The sequence below is a fragment of the Coccinella septempunctata genome, chromosome 7 (genome assembly GCF_907165205.1).
Source record: "Coccinella septempunctata chromosome 7, icCocSept1.1, whole genome shotgun sequence".
Lineage (NCBI taxonomy): Eukaryota > Metazoa > Arthropoda > Insecta > Coleoptera > Coccinellidae > Coccinella > Coccinella septempunctata.
In genome coordinates this window covers 6,249,595-6,277,151 of record NC_058195.1, presented here as the reverse complement: position 1 = coordinate 6,277,151, position 27,557 = coordinate 6,249,595, and the positions used below count along the sequence as shown (strand labels likewise).

Genomic DNA, 27,557 nt, shown 5'->3' with positions numbered 1-27,557 from the left:
ACTGATAATTGACAATAAAAAACATAGATCAGCTTCGCACAATCAAAGGCCTCTTTTATGTACGACTTACTTGTGCTTTAAGTTGAAATATAATTCGGATACTGTTTCAGTAGTAAAAAAAACTAATCCTTGTGGATATTCAGGATTCACCCGAATTGAAAAATAAATTTCAGCATATGATATAGAAAATTAACTGATTGTTTTTACCAAAGATTCACATTATCCAATTAAAAAAAAAGTTCGTTCGTGGAATATAAGAAAAAACTTTGTATAGATTTCCGAAGAAAAAACTGCGCTCTTCTCTTCTTTTAGAGTTTTTGAATTTAATAAATGGCAGTTAAAAGTAAACAATTTTTGAACGGAATTCTCGGTAAGGGTAGATAGAGATATCTACGGGAGGGTAGTATTCTTGAGCAAATATCTCAATCTTTCTCGAGATTGTTTTTTTTTTATTTTGTGCGTTGAATTCTCATATGTATACAGGCTATACAGACATTTCATTGAACGAGGTTTTTTACTCTAGGCGTGATCGGTAATTCGGTAGTGCCGAATATCTTCTTGGATAATTCATATCCGGCATCCGCCATATCCGGAATACTGGCCATGTGACCAACCGAAACCAGTGAACTCAGACCAGCATAAGCCAACCTATGAGAAGTACGAACAAGAAAACCATAATAACAAGTCTGTGGTTTTAATTTGAAGGTTTTGAATTTAGGTTAGATTTTTAAATGCCAACGTTTCTGAAAATTTAAAGAGTTTGAAAGAGCTGGATTTAATATTTCAGCATACTGCATATTTAAAAGTTGTTGGTGTGTTTCAATTAAAATGGTTTTGTGTGATAATATTGAGAATGAAGGGAAGTCGAAAAGGTAAATCAATACTCAGATAATGAGTGAGTTTTCAGTTGAATAATATACGTAACTTTTCAGTAGTCCACGATATGTTATTATAAATGATGAAATATATATAGAATTCCCTGAAGGAGGGAACGTGGAAGACAAAAGACTTGTAGCACAACATCTACTTCCTGTTCCTGAGAAAAATAATGTGAATATTGATGTAGTGATCAATGACTCTGCTTGTAAAAATAATACTATCAACCAGCCAGAAACTTCCTCCCGTTTTCCAAGCCAAAATAAGGATTCAGACGTACATTTTCCTTTTGAAAGTCAACCTGAAAAGTTTATTTCCGATCGTTTGTTGAGTCTGCAATGTGAGGAAGATGCAGTAGTTATTAGTGATGATGATTATCATGAAATGGAAAGTGACAAATCGGATGGTCAGAAGGATGCTAAAATTGCTTCTAATCATTCTCATTTAGAGGAAACACCACAAGCTTCTGTTATGTGCAGTTATGTGCAAAAAGATATCAATAAAACTGGGACTGAAAGTAAGAAGGATTTTTCCAATCAAGGAAAAATTTCAAATAAGAAGAAAAATAGTACAGAAATTTGCACCATAACACAAAGATTGTTATATGCTCAGGATAGAGGGATAAAACTGAGAATAAGCGATCACTTTCCTATTAATAGATTCAATCCAAAAAATTTATTACCTGCTACAAATACTAATGGCTATGAAAAAGATAATTATATGGAATCGAACACCTCTGGGAAAAACGCAAATAGTGGATGCCCTTATTGTAATCACAAATCAGAAAAACGAATTAAAAGACATTTGTTAAGACATATGAAAGTGTGTTATTGCCAAGCATGTAATGATGTTATGTCTACCACAACAGGATATTCATTGTCACATATTCGAAGTAACCATAGAGCTTATTTGAAATGTGCAAAATGCTTATATCCGGTTGATAATGAAAAGGTCCTAAGATGTCATGTTATGTCTACACATAAAGAAGCACTTCTAAGGCAATGTAGCATTTGTGGGTATTGGTTGAAAAAAGCCTCAACAGAGGATTTACAGCTTCAGGTTCTTGTGGACCATGTTAGGAAAAAACATTCTGGAGAGAAACCACATTGTCTACCATGGAATTTTGTTACTCAACTTAATGATCGTAAGGCATATGAAGATATATTTCATTGTCCTGATTGTCCACATATGATAGTGACTAGTCTGACAGATCTGTTATATCATCTCCCCCAACATACTTCGGAAATTCTAAAAAAATGCAATTTCTGTAAATTTACACATCATAGTGAAATTTGGATGAAGTTACATATGAAGACACATTCCCACATTATGTATAAATGCCCTTATTGTAAATACAAGAATTCTAAACACTTCACATTAAAGTATCATATAAGGAATCGTCATAGGAAGAGATTATTAAGAAATAAATCAAAAAATCTCCTCACCTCAAACTGATTTTGCTAAAATAGAAAATATATATAGAAAATCGAATGAATAAGTGTTCTAATTTTTTGGAAAAAATCTCACGTGGTGGAAAATGTCCACCGTACATATCATATGAAATTTAATTAATGTTCTTGAAAAAAAAAATTTTGTTGCATTTTATTCAAAGCGTCCAATAGTTTTTTTACAAGGTTTATTGGCCAAATTTATTGAAAATCACTTCATGAAATTTTTCTATCCTGCTTTTATGTCGGTACCGAAATACTTCTCAGAAGTTCTGTGATTTATGAGATTCAATGATGTTTTACTTTGAAGAGGTAAAATATGGTGGTGCATTGAAAAACTGTGTTCAACGTAATTATTTCCTTACTGTGTTTTCATAGTTAGGAATTTTTGTAATAAAGTATTTTTTCCGTATAAATATTACTTTTCTTATGTCCAATTCATACCTAATACAATTAAGATTTCGAAATTTCATCAGCACTACAGCATTTCATGATCGGAAATCTCTTTTCACCGTCCCTTTTCAGATGAAAGAAATGTAGTCTGTTGAAAACTCAGTGTATTATAATAAGAGATGCCGTAGATGTATCGGTAGTACGGCAAACGACATTCTGCCGATCCTTGGTATTGGACTAACAATACTACAACTCAATAATTGAGTTAATGAACAAGGTGGAAAATTGATCTGTTTTGATGTGTTAAATAGTGTCTGCCTCAATAGTATGGAGGGTAGACCCAAAGATATCTTTGGGTAGACCTCCTACTGCTGGTTGTTGTTTACTTTGGGGCAGGCAAAGCGTGTTTTCGAGAATAATTAAGGAAAAAAACTCGAAATAAATATATAAACATTTATAATGAGAAAATAGAAAACTTATACTACATATTTACAAAAACTTGAAAATAATATACAAAACATCTACATTCCTTAAGAGAAATTTGTGGAGATCAGTCTCAAAAGTTTATGCATTGACAAAACTTTTTGTTTCATCTATATTTAATTAATTCCATAGATACTGGCTTCATTTCGTAGCATACATTCAAACTTGCAATTTAATTACATGATATGACTAGTTGGCAAATTTACTACTGGTAAGACGATAATTTTCACTATTTACAAAATTAACAGATTATATGTACAATGTGTCACAAGATAAATGAGAACTTTTTTAAATAAATAGTTGAAGAATTCAAATCAGAACAACAGATAATCAATTGAAAATGCTGTGTATATACTGGGATTTCAAAGCGTCTTCAATTTGGAATAATTTTTCGAAAACAACAAAATTCAAAATAAAAGATTAATATATGTTCGATTTATCAATATTTTTCCGTAGGTTTTCCTCTCTTTCTTGATCCCAAAGCGTCATGATAAATAATAATCGGTTCAGTTACTTCATTTGGGAATTATACCCACTAGTTCACTGAAAACTAAACTTGTGTTGTGTAAGTTTCAACTGTTGTCACTGTATCTCTAATAACGTATCGTTAAACCATAGTCACATTTCTTCTCTTCTTTTCGCCACTATTAACCGAGCTCATGGAGCCTTGCAGACTAGGATTGAACTGACCAACTGGTTCATTTCTTATGGTTTGATATAACTGGTGGTTGGGCGATTGATGGGTTCCATATATACTGTAGTTTGGTGGATACCCATTACCCTGAAAGGCTGGAAGTGGGGGTACAGGGGGTGCTAAATGGGTTTGTTGATAGTGTTCCATCATTTGAGGACTCATTTGGTGACCATTCAGACTCATATGATCAATTTGTTGGCCATTAACAGACATGTGATCCATTTGGGAATCGTTCATCATCATTTCGTGGTTCATCTGTTCTTCTGGTAAATTGTCCATGGGGCTGTGTCTTCTTTCATGTTCGTGGAGAAGTTGGGAGGCAGTCCAAGAGTTGTATGGACTAAGAGGATGAGTAGATCCATTCCTGTTGGAGATGACGCTTACACCAGCGTATGTAGCTTCACGGTTGATGCTTTGTTGTTGTTGTTTCAATTCTTCAATGAGTTGCTGCTCTTGTTGATTCACTAGAGAATACCTCTTCTTAGTTTCATCTTCATAACCGAAGTTACTCACAGGTAATCCAACGTTGTGATGGTCTGTTATGTCTGATGTGTATGTTTGACTTGGGTTATTCATTGGACTACCTGGTACAATAGTGATATTTCCGTTCAATTTCTCGTTCTTCAAGGATTTTGATGGGGATTTCTTGACTATTTGTCGCTCTCTACGTCGCACAACGCAGAAGTAGCAGTAAACGATGAGAAGAACAACAAGAAGAATAAAACCAATAGCAATTGGTAGAATCAATTCAAGTCCAAAACTAGCGGGGTTTGTTAAGCTGGGACTGATGGGATCAATATCAACTGTATTCGTATTTGGCCAATACTGTTCATTGTGGGTATAGCTTGGTGCAACGGTGGGTGGCGGTGGAGGTAAAGGCACAAGAACTCTAACCCAGTTAGAAACGGTTCCAGGTACATCAGACGACATTTTCGGGTACGCCTTGACAGCAAAATACATAGGCTTATCCAGGAGTTCCTTGAACAGGGAAAAGTCGAGATTGAAAGTAGTTTCAGAGCCTGGACTCAAAGGCAGAGGTTTTTGAGCAGAATCCCAACGAATTCCGTTGGTCTCGAAGTTATCGATGATATCTTTAACGGCGTTGGAATACTTGATTTCATATCTGGATACCGTGTTTCCTCCCATATCTGGCGCCGTCCACGACAATCTTGCCTTCATGTCTTCAGCGATAATGACAACTTTCAGATCGCCAATTTTTCCAGCCGCAGACTGACTCGATGTCAAAATGTCCTTGGAAGAGATGAAGATAGTCTGTTTGGGTAGAATCCTTTGGAATGGTGAAATTGGTTCGACGCCAGTTGATGGTACTGTGCTTCCACAACAAGGTTTATCTGTAACAATAAATCGAAATGAGATAAATTTATCACAATTATACACAGGAGAAATTGAAAGATCAGTGGTAAATCTCTTGGAATTTGTTGTTGTGTGTCCTACTCACCAGATGTTTTGGTTGATTCAGCCCAGCTATATGCAGTATTGCCATTGTCAGTTACTTTAACCTCGAACGTGTAAAATCCAATGCCTGCTTCGCTTGCACTGAAATACCTCGTGTAGACACCATCGCCTTTAGTTATGTCAGGATCTCCGCTACCGGTATCTAATAGATCAAATTTGTAAGTTCTGGTAGCACCATCTTGTGTTTGGTTGCAAGGATTGCAAGATTTGGTGACTGTCACCTCAACTTTGGCCCCTAGAACAGGCATCTCACCCAATTTCACTTCAGTCAAAAGTATAAGGGGACCATTAGGGTGATTCCTGTGGGTCCAGAATTTGGCGTTGAGGATTGGAGCTGTTGGTGATTTTGGTGTAGCGCAAACTTGTAGGAAGTGTGGTTGAGGGTTTCCAGGGTAAGGCTCCACTGTGTATGTCCAAGTACCACTCTGAAAGTGAATTATTTTCGTTTAAAAAAAAAAAAATAACACAAATAATTCAAATATTTCAATTGCAGCTATTAGATGGGTTTAAACTTACCTCACTGATATTGGCGTTAAGAAGGATAGTTTTGAAGAAAAGGAGACGATCACTTCTGGAAGAGAACACTTGATGGGATGGACTAATCAGTTTCAGGCTTTTGAATAGAGGAGCAGCTGTGTTGTGGGTGAAGAAGTTCAAAGATGCTGGTTCTCCCATATTTGGCTCCAACACAAAACTGCCAGTCACAGAGCTTCTGCCGTCATCGGTGATTTCTCTACGATGGATCTATAAAAGAATGAAGAACCAGTTAATATGTTGCTTGTAAAGGTTGAAGGAATAAGGGGTCTTAAAAGTTTCTACTAACCTCAATGGGTAGATCCGAGAGGCTGCCAGAGTAGTATTTCCTTGAAATATCAGCCAAAACGTTTAAAAGCTCGAAATATGTAGTGAGTAGAGTCGATTCAACATTAAGCTTCTGCTCTAGTACAGTATAAGCTGATCCTCCAGTTTTCTCAGCGAGTAGATTGAGGGAATTTTTCCTGATTATGTGGGGATAGTTGATGGCAGCAATTTTGATGTTAGATTTCTTGATTTCCTTCAATAGAGACTCCATTTGAGGATTGTAATCCATACCAGGTGAGATCATCACGATAACGTTGTTTGCAGGACCGTTGACTTTGGTTTTCTGATTCAACATATCCATTGCGTCTTTAAGGCTGCATGTCAGACATGCTGGTTTAGCGGAATCACTCGCCGTGTAAGGTATAGCTGAATAGAAAGCATCGGTACTTCTGCCAACGCCGTTAGGGTGAAGGGTGCCGTCAAGAAGTTCACAGGCTCTGGTAGATTTGACATCTGCTAATACCATCCCTAATTCGGTGTTGTTAGGCAACTGATTGGCTGCCCAGTTAGTGAGAGCCAATCTCATGTAGTACCAGGACTCGCGTTGCATCATATCCTTGGTACTTTCGATGACGAACACGTACCTGGTCAACATCTGTCTCTTGTAGCTTATTTTCGGAGTGGTATCTGCTATTTCGTGACTCATGGAGTCGTCTGTGGCGTTTGCACTCTTGAAATCTTCGTGGCTCAGCACTACATCCAGGATGCTGCGTCTGTCGCAGATCAAGTTCTGTTTCGTAGGCGCAATCCTATCGTGGTTACCAGAATCGCAGAACATCGATACGGATGGTGCTTCTGGAGCGAAAATGATCGAGCTTCTGGCGTTGGAATCCACCATGTTGGAGGTGTTGTAGAATACTTTTTGACCCTTGCAAATCCTGAAACAATGCGATGTGTGAATTTGGGCGATCTTCTGGATGAATGGGGATCATTGATTGGTTTAATTAAATGGTTTTAGATTTGTTTATTTAGGAATTAACTTACCCATGGTCGTTGATATGAAGATCTGAGCATCCAGTCAGCTTTGCCTCCTTGTTATCATCGTCGAAATAACAGAGGGGATATATAGGATCGTTGAAATAACCTTGTTCTTCAAAAACTCCATAGCGATACATAGCGAATTGCTTCACCAAGGAACGACCTGAAAAATCGAGATACATATGAATTTCTTCGTTCAAAACTGGACAATCTATAAGAAATTCTCGATTTTGCTTTGCGAACTTCCTTACCTAATTTATTATCAGTCTTCAATAAACTTTCGAAGCCCAAATAGATCTGATCGCCGGGTTGTCCACATCCCAGAGATTGCTGGGTCCACAACTGGCCCCTTGTGGGATCCCTGGGTAGTATCGTGATGTCACTTGTTTCACCGGCACCTGACGCCACAGTTGACGGAGCGCAAGTGTCAGGCCACGAGGGAGGAAGTAAAACAGTTGCGGATCGCAGGAATGCCTTGCCATCAAGGGCGGAAAACAGGAACTGTGACGCACTTTGTAGGCTTGCCTGTAACGAAAGGAGACATTTGTTAGGGTTTTAAGTGTTGTTTTACCACGATTAATCCATGTTGGAGTCGGTGAAGGGATTGAATGTGGAAGGTGGTGGAATGGGCGATAAGGGGTTGCTTTTCGAGTTCAATTTCATAATGACATATGGTGGGGTACGCTGATTTTGCATTTTTAATTGGAACAGGTGTATGGAACGCGTGTCAAGAGTGGTTGTGTATGATACTCTTTGTTGTCGGTTTGTTGACAAAGCGAAGGGGACAAAAATTCTTCAGAAGGAAGACATTTCTTAATTAACTATCTGTAGACGTTGATACTTAAAAGAGATACTTTTTTATTTTATTTCATATTTGTTTTCAATGTTTTTCTCGATCGAGTTCATTTATAGTTGGTCAATATCTCTACATTTAATGTGACCACTGTAAATCTTCGTTATATGCTACCTGTGTGAGAGTATCAATACGAAAAAATACAGGTGTTTTCAATACCTCACCCAACAAGGATTCCCACGACCTTTGGTCTATTCTCTATTGTCACACATCCTTTTTTGCAGGTTGACAATTTCGGAACCCTTTTGAGTCCATGAGAACATGATATGGGTTTAGGAATTGTGGGCTTTGTATCATTATTCGAAGAATTTCACGAATCCGAATACGTTTTATATTCATGATGAAAGTGTCATGTGGGAAGACGTTGCGTTTATCCAATTGGTGCAAGATTTTCAGGGTTATATGAGCGTAGAAAACACGTAGAGATTTATTGAGATGATAATCCTTATATAAGTTGTTCAGTACTTAGTTGTTTGGGTAATTCGAAGAAAGATGTTCATTAGTTGTATTGCATCATTTTAGAGTGCACAAAAAAGGGATTGAAAAGAAACCGCCAGGACAAAATACATAAATATTATAGAAGTTTCAACTGGCAATCTTCAACGAACTCAGAAGAATTATTACCCCTTTTAAAATTCCTATTCAAGCAGCTTTTTTCAAGGAATACTGGAATAGTTCTTGTATACCACAAAATGCAAATACTGTTTAGTTTGTGGCCAAAAATCAGTTGGCTATTGCCTTCCATTGACTTATTTTGAGAGTAGAAAATTGAGGAATGATGAAAAATTATATTTCTTGAATGTTCAATGATATACCTACTTTTTTGCATGATTCAAGCTCTAAGTTGTCTTTGAGTAATATAACTTTGAATCCTTGATTTATATTTAATGATGAATTGTATCCATGAGAGCTCAGAACTTCAAGGATATTTACATTTCTGACATTTACAAACATCCTAATCAAAATTGAAAATTCTTAATCTCTTTGTCGTGATGCTGATGCAATAATGCTTGAAGCAAGTGCAAATTAATTAAATGTTTCGAACATACTGAGCCTCGAAGAGAATGAAGTGCATTCTCGAAGATTCATTCGGAATTTCAACAACAGAGGGGGACAACGCAGACAAAACGCAGTGCCATTTTCACTCTTTAGAGATCAAAGACATTATCCCTCATTGGCACTAGGGTAGCATCTAGATAACTTTCATAACTTGCCATTATACAGAGGGGGGATCTTTAAGCGATCTGAACTATTCCTTTGATATGAAAATTACGTGCATTTCAAGGCATGGTTGTGCATGAATTTGAAGTTTGGTCGATTAGGACCCCATCCTGCCCGTTTTCATCAGTTTGGGTTTAATTGTCCTGTGAGGGGGTTCCAATTTAATTATGCCACAGGAGGTGGACTATCTATCTTGGTCGGTACCAGGACTTGCATAACTTGGAAAATACCCCGAAGAAAGTATCCATTGTCATTGGCAAGAAGAATGATGGGACGTTTAATTATAATGTTCTATTGAACAAGGCCTCGGGGTGGTAGGTATGTAAATAGAGGCATGAGGAACCCCTTTTCATTATACAGCTAAGCAAGTACAGGAAACAATAGTTTAGAATAAATAGAGTAGAAGTCTGGAGAGTCCTCGACGAAATTGAGGGAAAAATTAGAAAAAGACAGAAGAATAGTGAAGTAATAAAGAAATTACTATCACAATTCAAAGGATTTGCACAGCAACATACATGAAACGTATGAAAAACGATTAGATATCATAAAAATTGAAACTAAAAGAAGAAATATCACTTCCTTATTGCGTCCATGTTCAACAAACTATAATTTCTGACCTTTCAATCCAGAAAATTACAGATGATCATGATTGCAAACAAGCAAGTCACCTTTCTGCCTTGATATCGTGAGTAGACGACCTACTTCATCTCTTGAATACTAGGCACATCTTGACTCAAGCGATTAATCAACCATTCTCTCAAAATTATGGAATTGAAGATGTTATCGAGGGTATTCTTCGCTTGAAAAAAAACAATTTCTGCTGTCCTTCACTGCGAACATCAACGTCTCAATTCAACACTTGATGGACTTTAGATTCTCAAGCGATAAGTCCCATTACTTGTACCTAATATTAATTCATTAGTTCTTGGGAGGAAATCAAGATAGCTTTGTGCGAAACTTCGATAGACCCATCATCATCTGAACAAGTTGTCTTTTTCCCTATCACTCCTCCAATTGATCTAGAGACCTTCGAAAACATCAAGATGACCTGATATTCAATTGTTCCATTGAAAACGCGCAGATAACTTTCACATGGCATACTTGATGATCCGAAGAACTTCGAAGAATTCAGCGTAGGTGCAACAAACCAAACGCGCTGATTTTGATGACAAATGATCCAAAACCGTCGACCAAGTTAGGTTCAGTGAAAAAATCGGTTTTACAATTGACTGATTTCTTTCTTTGGAGATCTTAATGAAGATGATGAACCGAGTGAGAAGTTTTTGTTCTTTATTGCTTTATACAATTATGTAAAGAAGTTGGAGAGCGAATAAGTGAGGAAATAATATTGACTTTGAATGAGGTAGACTAATTGGAGAGGCAAAAGTTCAAAGAACGCCAGTATTCAGATTTTTTTCAACGAATTACATTAATATCCGAATAGAGTGACTCATTCTTGCTGATTATCTGAGGGGATATAAAAACCATAGGATGATAGAACACCAACGGCAGTCAATGGACTTCGTAACTTGATCGTGGCACTTCAATTCGGAGAACTCACGTAATTTTTGTAAACGATACGCTTTAAGACACTCCTTCCTGTCGATAACACTCGAGGAGTAAGCAAACAAAGTGTTGAATTTCCGAAGATAAAAATGAGAATTTATGTGGGCCCCACATAGAAGATTTCCTAATGGAAAAATGTCTGTATAATGGGATGGGAGAAGTATGGGATGTCGTTTCTGATCTCTATTCTCGATATGATGAAAAATTAGAAGCTTTCTGATATATTTGTCACAGGTAGGATGGATCCATGGTCCATGCAAAGTATTATGTGTTCTTCTTCAGCAGGAGGTGCTTATCCCAAACATATTTCGTCACTCTTGTGCATATATCTGTCATGTTGAAGCTGCAGGCTGATGAAGGCCTCCACAAAAACAAAAGTCAATATGTATTTATGTAGCCAGAATATAAGTGAAGCCTACTACACTACAACTACCAATAAATTAGTATTTTTGCCGCTTCTTGAGGTGCACTAAGGTGCCAAAGAAACCTTGCTTTGGATTCAAGATTAAGCCCAATTGAAAATGCCGAAAGAAGCATCCATTTTCCTCAGGGTTACTCTGGATCTTCCTTGAAATCCAAGAGAATGGCTAAGTTAATTGCGAATGAAATGCATCACATAAAACGGGTTGTATCTAATTGCTGATGAGATTGTATATGGCAATCGACCCATCTCTCAGATAAGGCAGTCAATGGTTATGTAATAAACCTACCTAACCATGTTCGGTACCAAATGGCAAACTTACCTCTTGCATTCAAACGTCGACCTTTTAATTAATGAAACGAAGAATAACGGTTGAAAGGTTAGACAACGCATCTACGAAGATCCTCCAGCGGGTTTTCCGTTTTTCAAATCACCTGTGATTAAAATCGAACGCAGATCCGTATCGAACAAAATGTCGATTTTAAATTGATACAAACTGGACATAACGTAGTTGTTTTATATTTCTTAAGTAATCTGACACATAAATGGGAAATTTTGACCTGGTTTTCTTACCCAGCGACTTTTAGAACAGGGATAATGATGAAAAATGGTTATAAACGTAATGTGTTTCACTATACTCTCAGCAGAAAGAAAAAACACTCGTACCTGCTTGGCATATCAGATTTTTTTGATAATAATAAGTTTTCTTTGAATACTAGACAATTTAGAAGTGGGATTCAGTTATTTTTCAAGCAATTCCTTAACCAGTATAATATCAGAGAGTCCTGAGTACCCCCCTGCATTATTACAGAATCTTCAGCGAACATCAAACCATATAATTGCCTAGAAATGTTCAAATATCGAAGATGCTTAGGTCAGCTCTACTCGCGATCGTAATGTGTGTTTAGGTCCTGCCTCTCTACTTATTTTTTTAAGCAGCTGGTCACGAGTTACCTTGTGTTCTCACGGTTAAATCCGTCGAGAATCTCAATTTTCAATAAAGCACTGAACGATTACAGAGATCGGATTGCTACGGTGAGGAGAGATCGTTCCACAAAATATCTTATGGGAAAGATTGGCCAGAAACTGTTTTATTGGTCCTTCTATTGACAATTCACGGATATAGTAGGTCCTGACGATTGATTTGAAGCTTTTTTTCGAATCTGCCAGTAATTTATTTCCACCAAAATCTAATAAAGTAATAAACATTTATTACTGAAAAGATGTTCTAAATTTTCGTAAAAAGTGGATTCAGATTATAAAAATGGATGCAAATATACCCAATATTAGTAATAGTTTCACAAATAGAGTGTACTATACAGGGTGAGTCTTTGACTGGTAAAAGATTCTTGAGGACAAAAGGAACACTTTTTCCTATAAAATTTTTTTCCAATTCCGATGCCATTTTAAGTTTTCATAATGAGCTATGCCACCCCTGGATAAACAAAATTTCCCTCAGAATAACCAGCTAACTCTATTACACTGCACATCTGTGGATCTTTTGAACAGAGTTGCACTTAGCCAAAGTACCCAATTCTCCCAATATCACAGATATTTTTTATTTTTGAACATCAAATAACGAGAAAATGGCGCATTATACGAGAAAATATGAGGAATACTTTTATTTTACAAAACTCAAATATTCATTAGTTTGTCTCCAATTTAGTTTCAAGGGTTATGTTCTTTGAATTTTTGGTATTTTTACGTAATGGTCATTATGCGAACCCTGAAAGACGTGGGTGATACCTTGTATTCAAAAATGATTCATCGAATAAATGAAAAACTAAACTATATGCCGAAATTCATTTCATTCGATAAAACCGTTTGTGAGATAGAACTAAAAATAACATTTTTTTATGGTTTTCCAACAGCCTGTATCTTTCAAACCGAGCCGATTCGGAAAAAATGGTAAAGGAAAAAAGTGTTCCTTTCGACCTCAAGAATCTACTGTTAAAATATTTGTACGAGTCAAAGACTCACCCAGTATAGTACACTCTATTTGTGAAACTATTACTAATATTGGGTATGTTTGCATCCATTTTTATAATCTGAATCCACTTTTTACGAAAATCAGAACATCATTTCAATAATAAATGTTTATTAGGTATATCTAATAACCATTGTTTAAAAAAAAAGCATATGTGTTTGTATGAACACCTTGATACATTCAATGAACTCCGTCGAATAACGAACACACCTTTCGATGGAAAAACTACTTAAGTATGTGAAAGATGCATATTGACCATGCAGGTCACAAACGTCGACCTATTGACTTTCCGATGGTAACGGTGAAGACGGTAATTTGGCACGAATACAACGACAAGGTATCGATTGATAGACAGGCTCGTATAGAGTTGAATTGGAACCTTAGAAAACACGAGGATTAAAATTCAACTCAACCAGCGATGTGGTCGTAGAGAACTACAATCCTTTTTCGATTTGAAGAGTAAAAGTCTGAATATTTCGATGATCTTGGAAGTAATCATCTTCTGCAGAAATGTTGAAGCATGTTTCCATATGTCTGTGTGTAATTTCCTCCTCTCCCAGACATCAGTAGTTATACAAGGTGTTTTCAAAGATGAGTCTTTCTCACCCCCTTGAGCAAGATCAAAGTTTTATTGTAAATTTTAACTACCGTATTGTTACCTTTTTATGACGGATAAGACTAGGCATACGTCAAACTAATTTCGACATAATTTTTGTAATAAATTTAGACCAATTTTATTGGGACTTCATCAAATTTTTTTCAGAAATTGAGGTGTGTACATTATTTTCATGTATAGCTGAGAAGTATCGTTCACTTTGGCATGCTAATATCTATATAGACATGTCCACCTCCAATATAAAATCGACGAGAGAACTTTATGCAATATCCTTTCGCGACAGTTGGGCGTCAGTTGTGCATTTTTTTTCCAATAGGCAACCCGATCTTCGAACATCTTTTAAACGTTTCTTCCTTACAGAAGCACTTGGCTTGATTCCCTCCACTTCCCCAGTCTCGACATAAGGGCCAGTGCACGCACCGTTTGCTGGCAAATTCTCGTCTTAAGTTTCGAAATTAATCTCCCAGGTCTTCGTGAAAATTGATACCTTTTTGTCCCAGCGGTGGAATTGTCGAAGATAAAGATCAGGACGTTTCCACAAAACTACAAAGTGTTTATCGCCTCGCCTGCGATCGTAAATTTGAATTATGGCGCGGTTCCGAAATGCCTAAACAGGTTATGGGCCCAGGTTCGAGTTTGCTGCGGGGTCAAAAGTTGAACGGCGGATCATCCGTATCATATCGACCGGGTTTTTCTCAGATGTCTTTCGGATGAAAAGTGTGACATAGACTTAGGTGCTGAATAAAGAATATATGGTAATGGGATATAAACTGAAGAAAAAATTGGAAGCCGCTTTATTGAAATATTCAATAAATATGGTAATACCCTCTAACATGTTTTAGGGAATGATGAATATTCAATTTTAATGGCGATTCCTCGATAACTATAGATAACGAATGAAAACCATGAAAACGGTTCTTTATCTTGGACTGGTAGAATTATCTCCGAGATGAGACGGTTGGCACGAGTCAAATTACTCAATTTTAGTTTTCTGGTAGACGGGAAATTGAAGGTATCAATTTTTAAAATCGTTCATTCACATCTGGAGTTTTCCAAAATAATGCTGACCTTGGAAAATTGTAAAAAAATTCAATTAGGATGTTCCTCGTACAAATATTTTAACAGTAGATTTTTGAGGTGAAAAGAAACACTCTTTTTCACTATGAAAACTTAAAATGGCTAAATCTTTTTATCAGAGCCGAATCAGAAAAAATGGTATAGGAAAAAAGTGTTTCTTTTGACTTCAAGAATCTACTGTTGAAATATTCATACGAGTCAAAAACTCAACCTGTCTTTTATGAAATGAATAGTTAAGCTACTTCTTGCATTCAATCCAGAATTTAGAAAATGCCTGAAAACTGTTGGAATTCGGTGTGAAATCCTTATTACACTCCATAACATAATCCTCATGTCTAGAACCATCACGATGTTCTCATTTATTTGATATTGTTTTTTCCTGCAACGCATTTACCCATTTAAATTATTACCCTCTCCATTCATGATACAGCAATCATAATCCACAAAATGAATCATCGCAGCATACTATTTTCAACTACCATTTCCTCATTTTCCACACCTATCGACCTTGGAGGTTCTTCGAAGAATGCAACTGCCATTTTTTTCCAATCGTTAAATTTGAAACCTTGAGAGATCATCCTTGATCACACATAGCAACTAATTTCTGTGTCTGATGCTCAGCAGGAAGGATTCAGATAGAACCAGCAGGATTCACGATGTAATTCAATGCTGCAGTTATTCGATTGTATTTTTAATCGAAAAGTGACGAACAATGAATTGCGCAATTTATGAATAGCAACGGTATGGTAATGGTTATAGAGATGAGGCGATTCGGTTTGGTTTGTTCAAGGATATGTGTGCCTTCATTTGAATAAATCGTTCGTTTTATGATCATAATAACACAGCGGATTTTATTCTGCGTTCAACAGTTTCTCATACATACAGTTTTCCATATACCAGCTGAAACATTTCAATAATTTAAGAAATTAAAGTGATTTTTATTCCAGAAGAACTACTACTCTACGAAAAAGGCTGTTTCGATGAAACAGCAATCTCTCCTGGAGTGTATGTCACTGACTTGTTCGTGGATTTAAAAAATTAGTAAAAATGGTTTTTGTTCGTCACTTTTTATTCACTCTGTATATGGATATGTAAAAGTATCGTTATCAAAATAAATTACGATGAATTTTGAATTTTTGGTCCTTTGAAGAACATGACCTACTCAGAGACAAAAGTAGACAACAGAAGACATTCTTTAAAACTGCACTTATTTCAGCTATTATCGTGATGCATTCCACGCAAAAGAAATATGTTAAAAAATGTTTTAAAAAGTATCAGAGGATGTTAATTTATCAGATATACCTTCCTATTCTTTCTGGAGAATATGTGACATTTTGAAAAACTGAGAAGACGTACATCCTCCATTAAAACAACAGATAAATGACAGGGCTTTTAAAATTCTTCTGTAACATATCATCGTTCAGATAACGAAGCACTTAGTTGGGTATGAAAAACGTCTAGCCTATATCTGAGGCACATACCAGTATGGTTCCATCCAATGCGTATCTAATTCTTCAAGATTAGGGATTGAGTTTTTTTGAGTATGTCGTAAATATGATGATTAGTTTTTAGAAAGAACGGAGATCCACCTGAACTAAAGCTGCATTTTCTCTTGTATGGGTGGAATTTACTGAATTCACTTAGTTGAGATTGAATTTTCAGTGTCAGTGTGAAGTTTGAGGTCAAAAAAGTAAACCAGAGTTTAATAAATTAAAAGAAAGAAGATATCCACCGAAATTGTGAAAATGGAAAAATTGGAGTATCAAGATATCACTGAATATTTCATACGAACGCGTTCATCATATAGTTCACGTCAATTTGGACATGAGAAAAATTGCTGCAAAATGGATCCCCAAATGTTTGAATGTTGACCAAAAGCGTGCAAGGGTAGAAGCATCGCGTTCGATCTGTGCTCGATTTGAGAACGATGTAGACTTAACCGAATTGTTACTATGGATTAGACTTGGGTACATTTCTACTATCCAGAAACAAAGCAACAATCGATGGAATGGCGACACTCTGGTTCTCCAAGACCTAAGAAGTTTCGTGTCCAAAAATCTGCTGGAAAAGTTCTTGCTTCAGTTTTTTGGGATTGCCATGGAGTAAACATGATTAATTTTCTGGATAAGGGTAGAACAATAACCGGAGATTACTATTCGACATAACTGACCACTCTACGGGAAAAAATTAAAGAGAAAAGAGGCGGAAAGCTATCCAAAAATGTTGTTTTTGCAGGACAATGCCCTTGCGCACAAATCCTATGTTGGCATGCAAAATTCACCAGATTTGGCTCCATCCGACTATCATCTCTTTCCTCAACTGAAAAAAAGTTTAAAAGGTCGTAAATTTTCTTCCAACGAGGAAATAATGAAAGCTGTGGAGGTTTGGTTTGCAGAGTAAGTAGAAACATATTTTGACATTGAAATTTTGTTTGGTTCTATTGCAGGCTAAGGATTTTTCAATATATCCTCGTTCCCAGATGAGTTAACTTGACTACAGGACGAAATTTCAAGTATTTATCCCTGGCGGAACAGAGTAATTTGGTCGAAGTACTGGAGACTTCAATGATCCACCAAGCGCGAAACTGCTATTTATCGGAATTTGAGTTTTCAACTCATCTAAGTTAAAAAAATTCAATATTTTCTAATGTGTATATGTAATAATATGTACGCAATCAAATATTGGGTTAACCCCATCCTCGTAATATTAATTGAAGCTGAAATTTAAATAGACTACCTAACTCACATTGGGTCAAACAATTGAAAGCAAACAAACCCAATGTTTATTCAAATTTTAGCACCTGCATCTAGGTAGGCGAGGCACTAAACAACGGAGAAACAAAGAGCAAACAATCCCACGGCTCTCCAACTATCCCTGCCCTTTTCACTCTCATCGTCTGTTTCTCTCCTTTCGAATCCTTTGGGTACGTTTATGTTTGGCGGATATCCTTTTCGTCTATTTAAACTATCACCTTTTTAATTCGAAAAGCGAGAGATTTTCTTTGTTTGGGACCTCGCAGTCACCACCTTGTGAGAAAATAACCCTTCCATCACCTATTCACGAATTTATTTTCTCACAAGGTGTTTACTTCAGGTTTTTTCTCGAAAATCCTTACTTTTAGCCTTAAACTACACGAGAACTGGTTCAGGCTTTCCGAAATTAATTTTTCAATGGTACAATGTGAATAAGAAAAATTTTTTAGGGTTGACCTTTTCTACATTTTTCTATTATAGTAGGTAACACAAAATTTTCTTTTGGCTTCAAGCTCCCTTTGGTTCTTTTTGTGTTATTCTCAGATATTTTTTAGCATATACTCCATTCACTTTTATTTTAGCACTCGGTTGGCCATGGAAATTTGACACATTTCACTCTGTATAGTACGAAAATGTGGTGTTATGACGCTTGTCAAAACATTTTTGGGTTTTAAATCAACGTTATGTTGCCCGTTCTACGTAAAAGTTTTTATTATTACGTATTTTAGCACAATGTCGAATCTCTTCGGAAAATATGTGACGAACATAATTGAGGTTTATACAAACTGATTGAAGGCATACCAAATCCAGTTATTTGCATGGAAAATACAAGAGATCAGTATAATATCATAATATGCACTAGCTTGAGGAGAGTTAATATTCGTTTTCTTCTTTGGCTAAAGTTTGAATACGTTACATCAGTTGTAGATTTCAAAAATATTTACCCGAAGATGAAATGCATATGATGCAGTGGTTAGGAATGGGTATCTCCTGAAGGAATCAACAGATAATTACAAGAATGTTAAATTCTTAAACAAAAATCATCTTGAATCAATATAAGTAAACAGAATTAAAAGAAGTTTCAAGTCAGGATGAACTTCACCTTTCAACAAAAATTTCACATGAATAAACAATTAACAGGAAAACTGGCGCGTATTTGTGGCTGTTCATCTTAATACATTGATATAATAATAATAATTGGGTATTTACTGGTACCTTAAGACATTTACAATGTATAGAACAAGTCAAATGAAAAATAGTAAAACAAATTTTCGGGAACTTATTCTACGATGACATTCATCGAAAATCCTGTAGTAAACTTTTCGCATTAATTCTCTCAAACATAAAATTCTCAAATGCCACCACTTTTTTGGGTCTCCCAATGAAAGGAAATTCTTTGTCATCCTCTTCATTCACAATCTTCCTGATTGTGGAAATACTCAGCTGAAATATAAGTCGTTAAGATTCAGATGAAACATTATATAAATTCTATTACATTGAATATGTTCGCTACCGTCTGACGTATTGTGGATTTTAGAATATCAGGGTATAACTATTCGAATGAGCTGACCTGAATTCTAAATAGCACTTCCTGAAACCCTGTCTTCTCTCTTTTTTAATCACTTTCTGCATTTTCGTAATAAAAATTGATATTAGTTGTGGCAACGGCGTTATGACATTTCATGAGTGCCAACCTTACTCCGTTCTAGTTACAAAAACTTGAGAAAATAATTTCATGGCCAACCTACTGCTAAAATAAATGTGAATGGGGTATAGTATTCAGCATTCCTAATTATCATATCGGAGACAAAAGATTGTTTCGTTAAAGTGCGACAATTTTTGATCATTTCAAAGTTCAACAGTGATTGTCTTCATATTTGAGCTCGAACGAATTTTAAATCCAATCTAGATCAGTATTTGTGCCCCAACAAAGAAGATTCACTAAAAAACGTGACTTGAAGTCACGATTAAAGGCAACAAAGCAATAGCAGGAAGATTTTGTTCACCTTTTCAATCTAACTCATCGATCTACAGATTGGCCTTCAAAATATTTTCTTCTTTCAACTCTCCAATATTGAAAATTTTGTCTAAAACTTTTTTACCACCTTGTAATTACACACATAATTTTGAGTCTTCAATTCACACAGTTTTTTCAGTGTATCATGCTGGGTTTATCAAAGCTAATTCAGAGAAATAATAATCTTCTTTACCAACTAATCTATCAAAATTGCCATCCTCTTATATGGCAGAGCCAATTTTACTCGATCCATCCACTACTTGATTCATATAATCGGTACTAATTCATAATTGGAGACACTGTGTGTTCCCAGACTTCCTGACAGCAATAAACACTCAATTTTCTACGGCCAACCACAAAAAAGCGGCTCACCAAATCCTTATATGCTTAATTATCCTTTTCGGAGAGAAACTGGCCCATATATTAATTTTAAGACATTTCCTAGGTGGCGTGTAGAGAGAAGAAACGGCTACTGGGTAATTTCGAATCAGCCCGAGGCCAAATAACAGACGTCGGGGACCCCCCTCGTTTTAGATCGAATTAACCGAATTAATTCTTTTCTGTGGTTCTTTTGTGTTATCCGCAGATTCGTTGCGGTCGGTCGTAACAGTTTTCTGTGCGAGTTTCGGCCACCGAATGAAATTTCTATGGTTAGAAGGGTAATGAGAAAGGAATTGATTTGGTTGTTTTATTGTTCCATAAAATAGAACAAATATATGGTCAACTTAGAAGATTACGAGGATATATTGAAAAATTCTTAGCCTACTATAGAACCAAACGAAATTTCAATGTCAAAATATTTTATTACTCAACATATTCTCCTATTAATTGGATATATTTATTACAGACAACCTGCAACGTCTCTAGACCATTAAAAAAATTGTTTCTTCTTGTTCTGCAAACCAGACCTCCACAGCTTTTATTACCTCCTCGTTGGAAGAAAATTTACGACATTTTAAACTTTTTTTCAGTTATGGAAAGAGATGATAGTCGGATGGAGCCAAATCTGGTGAATAAAGGGGTGTTCTAGTAATTCAAACCCTAAGTCACGAATTTTTTGCATGGCAACATGAGATTTGTGTGCAGGGGCGTTGTCCTGCAAAAACAAAACACCTTTAGATAGCTTTCCGCGTCTTTTATCTTTAATTTTTTCCCGTAGAGTGGTCAGTAATGTCGAATAGTAATCTCCGGTTATTATTCCACCCTTATCCAAAAAATCAATCACGATCACTCCATGACAATCCCAAAAAACTGAAGCAAGAACTTTTCCAGCAGATTTTTGGACACGAAACTTCTTAGGTCTTGGATAACCAGAGTGTCGCCATTCCATCGATTGTTGCTTTGTTTCTGGATCGTAGAAATGCACCCAAGTCTCAACCATAGTAACAATTCGGTTTAAGAAGTCTACATCGTTTTCAAATCGAGCACAGGCGATGCTTCTACCCTTGCACGCTTTTGGTCAACATTCAAACATTTGGGGATCCATTTTGCAGCATTTTTTTTTCAAAAATAGTTAATTCTGATCTGTCATCGATTATGACAGCTGAATTTCTTTTAACCAATGAGAGTGCTTCAAACCAGTGACGTAGTTGATGTATGAGAGAGCGGGACATTTTGAATTGATTCTAACTTTGGGACTACCAAGAAGGCTCGTAAAAAATCACGAATTATTACCAAATTTCTGATATTACCACCGTCTATCCTTGAACATTCGATTCTGATCACGACCTCTTTGATTTACGAATCAAATTCGTGCGTTTCTACACATACCAATGTGTGTTGGAGGATTTAATTAGAATTTTGATCAACCTTCGATAAAGGATAAGGCGCGATCATATTTCTCACGATAAACGGATTCTAACATCTTATATATTCAAAACTATGCCGAGAAGGTTAATTTTACACTTTCACTTCAACCATCCTCCTATAGGACTTGTCGCAGATGGCAACTGCGAAAGATGGTATTGAAGAAAGAGTAGTTACTGTAACTTACGTAATATCTAATAGATTATCTTGGGAGTTATACAGATAGTTTCGCAATATCATGATGAAGAACTCATTGCCTGGGGTCATACCTATCCCATAATGTACAGTATATTGATTTCCCCACAATCATCAGAGAGAACACAGAATTCCTCAAGATCTGGAAAGGACCATGAAGTGGAGCAGTTGATGTAGAAGACTTTTCCAATTTAATAAAAGTGAATTTCGTAGTTTCATGTAGTAGGTAATGCGTTGTAAAAGAGCGAAACAAACATTGTTAGTATGAGAAAGCTAAAAAGGTTGAGTTTTATTAGCAGTTTAGTGTGACAAATGTTTGGAACGAATTCAATAAGAACAATTTTATTATTCCTTAGAAAGTTTCATGCAATTGTATGCTAGTTAGTTAGTTTCTTCTGCAGACTCTTCACATTGAAAACACTTTGATGAGTACAAGAGCATTTGAAAAAATTTGAACGTTGACATTTTTCGAATCAAGATTACACACAGTTATTTCTGAGGGAAAAATTGTGACGAACAAACCAGTAGAACAATCCTCCGATTGTTTCATACCTCGGGAATGAATCATAATTCACCAAAGTAATCGTTTTATGCATTCATTTATATTCCCACCATACGCCAAACGTTACTTAGAGGACCATTAATTATTTGTGTTTGAAATATGAATTATAAACATTCACAGGAATATGAACCATCATCATATCATTCGCTTCAACTGAAAACTATGGCATCGATAGTTGAACAAATATTTACGTAGATTAATACGTTTGATGCAGGAAGTTTGTGAAAAGATTCGAGACGTTTATTCATTTTTAGCCCCTGTACATGCTGTCGAACATGTTGTACAAATCAGTTCCTGGAGATTTGTTTATTCGTGTCCTCAATTTTTGCGCATAAAGTATGAGTAAATATTGGTTGAGCTTATTTGAAAATTGCAGGAATTTAGTGCCGAAATTCACAAGGATAATTCAGTGATTTCAGGGTGGAATCTAAGATTGACGTAAAAGTTATAATATCGAGATCACAAATGAATTTTTTTTGGTTGGAAAATCATTTATATTCTCTACTTCTACTGGTCCATTTGATGGATGATATCTACAAGAATATCAACGAAAAAATACAGTTTAAATGATATATATATGTGCGATCGTATATGTGTTATCTATATCCATCCAGAGATGGATGTCTTTGAATGCATTTTGGATAATTTTGCTTCTTTTAATTTCCACGTTTCTTATGCTTTAACAACAGAGTGAAGTCTGCTCAGTATCCCCAAGTATTTTCTGTATAAATCGAGCAACGCTCCGCTGCGCATAGTTGGCTAAGGACGTTTTTCAAGTGGTCTCGGCTTAATAGTTTTTGGTTTCGAAATAAATTTCTTACACCGTTGCGAATCGTTTATTACTACAATGGAGAATGAATTTAACGATTTATCGCTTGGTTTTTATGACAGAATCGGCGATACAGACGTGTCTACATGATTTTCCATGGTGTTTGTACACGTGACATCACATATTTTGTGATTTCACTTGAAAGACAATGGTGTTTTGGCAATTACAGCCTTCGTTACACCGTTTCGTCAATAAACAGTATTTTGCACAAAAGGTCAGTTCTAGGTTACAGATTCTATTCCGATATTGTGTGGAATAAAAATCAAATATTGCAAATTCCTAATATACCGAGATCAGCAGCTCACTTGAAGAATATATTGATACATTTTATTGCCTAGAAACTACACAGCAATTAGAGTCTATGCCTACTTAATAAAAAGAACGTTTTTTCCACAATCAGTGGTGAATAATTTGAAAACAAAGCGTCCCATAATCGTATTCATTAATCAAATCAAAATTTGGCCTCGTTGAACCAATTGTTACCAAATCAAAATAGAATTACCCAATTAATCAGAGCACGTTCCTTCCCATAAGAATGATTACAATTGAGGGCAAAGCCCCTATAATTCGTGTTTCATCGATTACCATCCTCAGTATTGAAAAAATAATTCAATTTATGTTATTATTTCAGCAGCATGACCATACTGTTGGTATCAGTGGTACGATCTATCGTAATCGGTGTTTTATGATTCATTGTATTGCAACGATTTTATAGCTGAAACCAATTCGGATAGCTCAAATATGGAGCAGATTTTCTCCTATTTCAACTCACTGGCGTATTTTAAAAAACATTTGTTGATACTACCTTTCTTGAAAGATAGAAAAGTACAGTAAAAAACTATCTCTTCAAGCATCAATTCTCGATGGAAGCAAGAAACATTTCTTGCTTCTTTCAAACCAAATTGAATTTTGAGCTACATCAAACGATTTAGAGGTTTCTGCCGACCTTCAAAGGGCCAAACAGCTAATTTTAAATGCCACAGCTACTAAAAGATAAAAAAAAACGATCTGACATCAAGTGATTAATGGAAAACAACCAACTGAATTAAATTTTTTCTTTTACTCTAGACATACGTCGTCGATGTATTGAACAGTTTGTAAACGCTAATAACAGTAAGAACTGTTCAACGTAGCGTGAAAATATTCATCTGTTTTAGAAGCACCGTCTGCTTGCTTGCGTTACATTTTAATGGGCTAACGTTTTCTTGGTGAGGTATAAAGCGTTAATGTAACCTCTGATTTGGGTTTAAATGTCTTGATTAGACTCAAATTCTCGAATGAAAAGTTGGCGTGGTAATTCATTCGGAATTCACGAACTGAATTTAGTTTAGAGTTGGTTTGAGGAGCCCAGAAAGTGTTATGAACGAAAAAGAAATCGAATAACCTAAATTTTTTGGGAACCTGCCGAATGACAAGTAAACTGTTAAGTGTGTTCGATACCTTGAAGGTAAAATTATTAGGAGCCCATAAGTCTTAGTTGAGTTGAATATGACTTAAGGGAAAAAATGGGAAAACCAACTCTTTTGGTGTTGGAGAAGTGGTTTAAACACATGCCAAAATTTTATTGAAATTTGTTCAAATTGGTTTCCTTTTGAAGAGTTTTTATTCAGTATATAACATGAAAGGATGGCATGGTGTTTTGAGGGAAAAATAAAGGAGTCGTAACAAGTTGCAGGTCCTCACCTGAAGATTTTCCAACACAGCCTTGCAGTTTTCCACAGGTACCTCTTCTGAAACCTTTATCGTAAGTCCTTCATAAGCCCTGTTCCTCAGTTCTAAACATCCACCAATATGTGCCAAAGACACCAGTAATCCCAAAAAAACCAATTTGAAAGCCATCTTCGAGGAAAAAATCGATCTAATCACAAAGTCAATCTAAATTTTCACTGCGCTCTCATAGCTCGAGAGCGGAAAAATCTATGCAGTCACTTTTCTAGTTTTTCACGACTGCTGTCCGGTGTTCACTGATAACACAAAACTTTTTTCTCGAGGTTTCGCAGACCTCGACACTATCTATCGATTATGGTAGCCCTGGTAACGCGAATAACAACAGTTTTTTGTTGGTACCAACGTCAGTATGAGGTTGGTTAACCCGAAAAGTTATGGTTCGATAGGCACGCAAGACGGGAAGTGGACTGGTTCTCACCAACCGACTCAAACAACGTTTCGTCGTCGACTGAGTGGAGCTTTTCAGGTTTGGAGCGCCTCGGAGTTCCGCCGAAGCAGCGTCAAACGGAGAATCCTTTCCTTCTCCCACCCACTACAGGATGAGCAACGCGGATTAAAGGTACGGGGACGGTGATTGGTAACTGAGAATCCTGGGGTGATTTACCGGAGTTTCAGCGATAGATCGGAACAAGGATGAAAGACTAGGATTTGGAAACCCTTGGGTTTTCTGTTACCTCACTCAGTCACTTGAGACCCAAGAGAAGTATCATGAAGGGATACAGCAAATTTGTTTTTTAGGCTGTATCTAAGCAGAGGTATATATGAAAAACCTACCCCTCAAATTTTTTCGCAATTATTAATTTACACCCTGTAGAGAGTGTAGAGAAAACAATAAAGTCAGTGACATAATGAATTCGATAAGTAAAACCGAAAATTAAAGGAATTGAGATAATCAAAGCAAGTTTCTCTTATCTACACCAATACAAAAGTAATAAATACACTAATATCATAATAAAATACAATATCAAACATTCACAATCAACAGCAGAGAATGACAACGAAAACACTTCAAAATTGAACAAACATATTCGAAGATAAGATTTATTTAATTACATTTATTTATTTAATTACACCAATCTACAGTCTAGACCAATTACAGATTGGGAATAAACAAAATTACAAAATAAAAACTCATAAAAGTATATATACATACAAATGCAAACCTAAATTAACTAAAAAATTACGACCCCAACACAGCCCTCCGTATATTCAATTGAGTACAGTTGAAAACATCCAAAACATACTGGAAATTGCTAAAATCATGACATATTCTAAACATTGGCGAAAACCGAAGCACGTTAGTACGTGGAAAAGGAAGATAGAACGTGGATACATTTCGAACAGGTAGTCTAGGGACGTGCAAATCTACTGAGCCTAGTAAGTAAGGGCAATCAATTTTGGAACTCAAGAGTTTATTAAGGAAAAGAATTCCCAAATAAGTCCTACGCTCCTCTAAAGAGTTAACATTAAACCTGCTCAATAAATACCCACCTTGTATTCCACGACACGGATACACGCCATCTATTTTGAAGCTCACGTATTTCAGAAATCGCCTCTGTATTTTCTCTAAGCTTTCAATATGAATCTTATAACCGGGATTCCATACAACACACCCATATTCTAGCTTTGACCTCACGAGCGCCGTAAAAAGAAGGAAGAGGGAGCCAGTCTCTGACAAATCCCTGGAATTCCTTATTATAAACCCGAGAGTCCTGAGACCATCGGAAACAGTTGCCCTCACATGGGGTACAAAAGTCAACCTCTGATCGAATAAGACTCCCAGATCTCTGTATTCAGTCACCCTTCCCAAAACACTTCCCTCAATGTTGTATTGAAAAATGACAACGGACTTACTGCGACTGAAGGACATCACATTACATTTTTTTATATTTAATGATAGTCGATTTCTCCGGCACCAATCATTCAGATTATCGATTTCACCCTGAAGGTCCCAGCAATCCTGGATAGACTCGACTCGACGATACAATTTGCAGTCATCTACATACAAGAGCAACAGACAGAGCAGGTGTAAACTCAAATCGTTCATAAACAGCATGAATAACAGAGGACCCAAAATGGAACCCTGTGGAACACCTGACGTTGCGGAGAACTCATATGACCTGATTCCAAAATATTGAACGAACAGTTTTCTGTCAGCAAGATACGATTCCAGGAAAGAGATTATATCCATTTTCAAGCCAAACGAAGACAACTTTGTAAGAACTACTCCATGGTCAAGCCTATCAAATGCCTTGGAGAAGTCAGTGTATATAACATCGACTTGAGAACATTCATCCAAAGCAGCAGACACATACTGGGTGAAACAAGTCAGGTTCGTTACAGTAGACCGGCCCCTAATGAAACCGTGCTGACCATCATTAATTTGGCATTTTACATGTGCGTAAATTATATCGTATAAGACCCTCTCAAAAACTTTACTAAAATTGCTCAGAATAACGATAGGTCTATAATTTTCGATGTCTTCTCTACTGCCCCTCTTGAAAACAGGGCACACTTTACCCTCCTTCCAAATGCTTGGGAAACATCGTTTCGAAAGTGACAGCCTAAAAAGCGCAGTCAAAGGCTTAGCGAAAATGATGGCACAGTCTCTCAATAAAAAAGACGGGACCTCATCCGGGCCAGCAGTCATACTACCCTTGCACTCCCTCAAACACGACAACACACACTCCTCACTTATATCGGGAACAGATAGAGTC

At 36.3% G+C, this 27,557-nt stretch overlaps 2 protein-coding genes across 3 annotated transcripts; one reads left to right on the top strand and one right to left on the bottom strand.

Moving 5' to 3' along the window:
* The first annotated feature begins 688 nt into the window (after positions 1–688).
* Positions 689–2,740, top strand: LOC123317512 (zinc finger Y-chromosomal protein 1-like). 2 transcript variants are annotated; one of them, XM_044904084.1, is made up of 2 exons: positions 689–872; positions 936–2,740. In XM_044904084.1, exons 1-2 carry the CDS (start codon positions 829–831, stop codon positions 2,329–2,331), a joined length of 1,440 nt encoding a protein of 479 aa, XP_044760019.1. In that variant the 5' UTR covers positions 689–828; the 3' UTR covers positions 2,332–2,740. The 2 variants fall into 2 exon arrangements, with proteins under 2 accessions (XP_044760019.1, XP_044760018.1); XM_044904083.1 differs by having other exon boundaries at positions 690–872; positions 933–2,740.
* Positions 2,741–3,156: 416 nt separating this feature from the next.
* Positions 3,157–25,318, bottom strand: LOC123316900 (calcium-activated chloride channel regulator 1-like). Its single transcript, XM_044903173.1, has 7 exons — positions 24,796–25,318; positions 7,461–7,734; positions 7,216–7,372; positions 6,194–7,109; positions 5,887–6,114; positions 5,354–5,795; positions 3,157–5,246 (listed from the first exon to the last, which is right to left on the bottom strand). The coding sequence occupies exons 1-7, from the start codon at positions 24,949–24,951 to the stop codon at positions 3,808–3,810; spliced, it is 3,612 nt and encodes a 1,203-aa protein (XP_044759108.1). The 5' UTR covers positions 24,952–25,318; the 3' UTR covers positions 3,157–3,807.
* Positions 25,319–27,557: the final 2,239 nt, after the last annotated feature.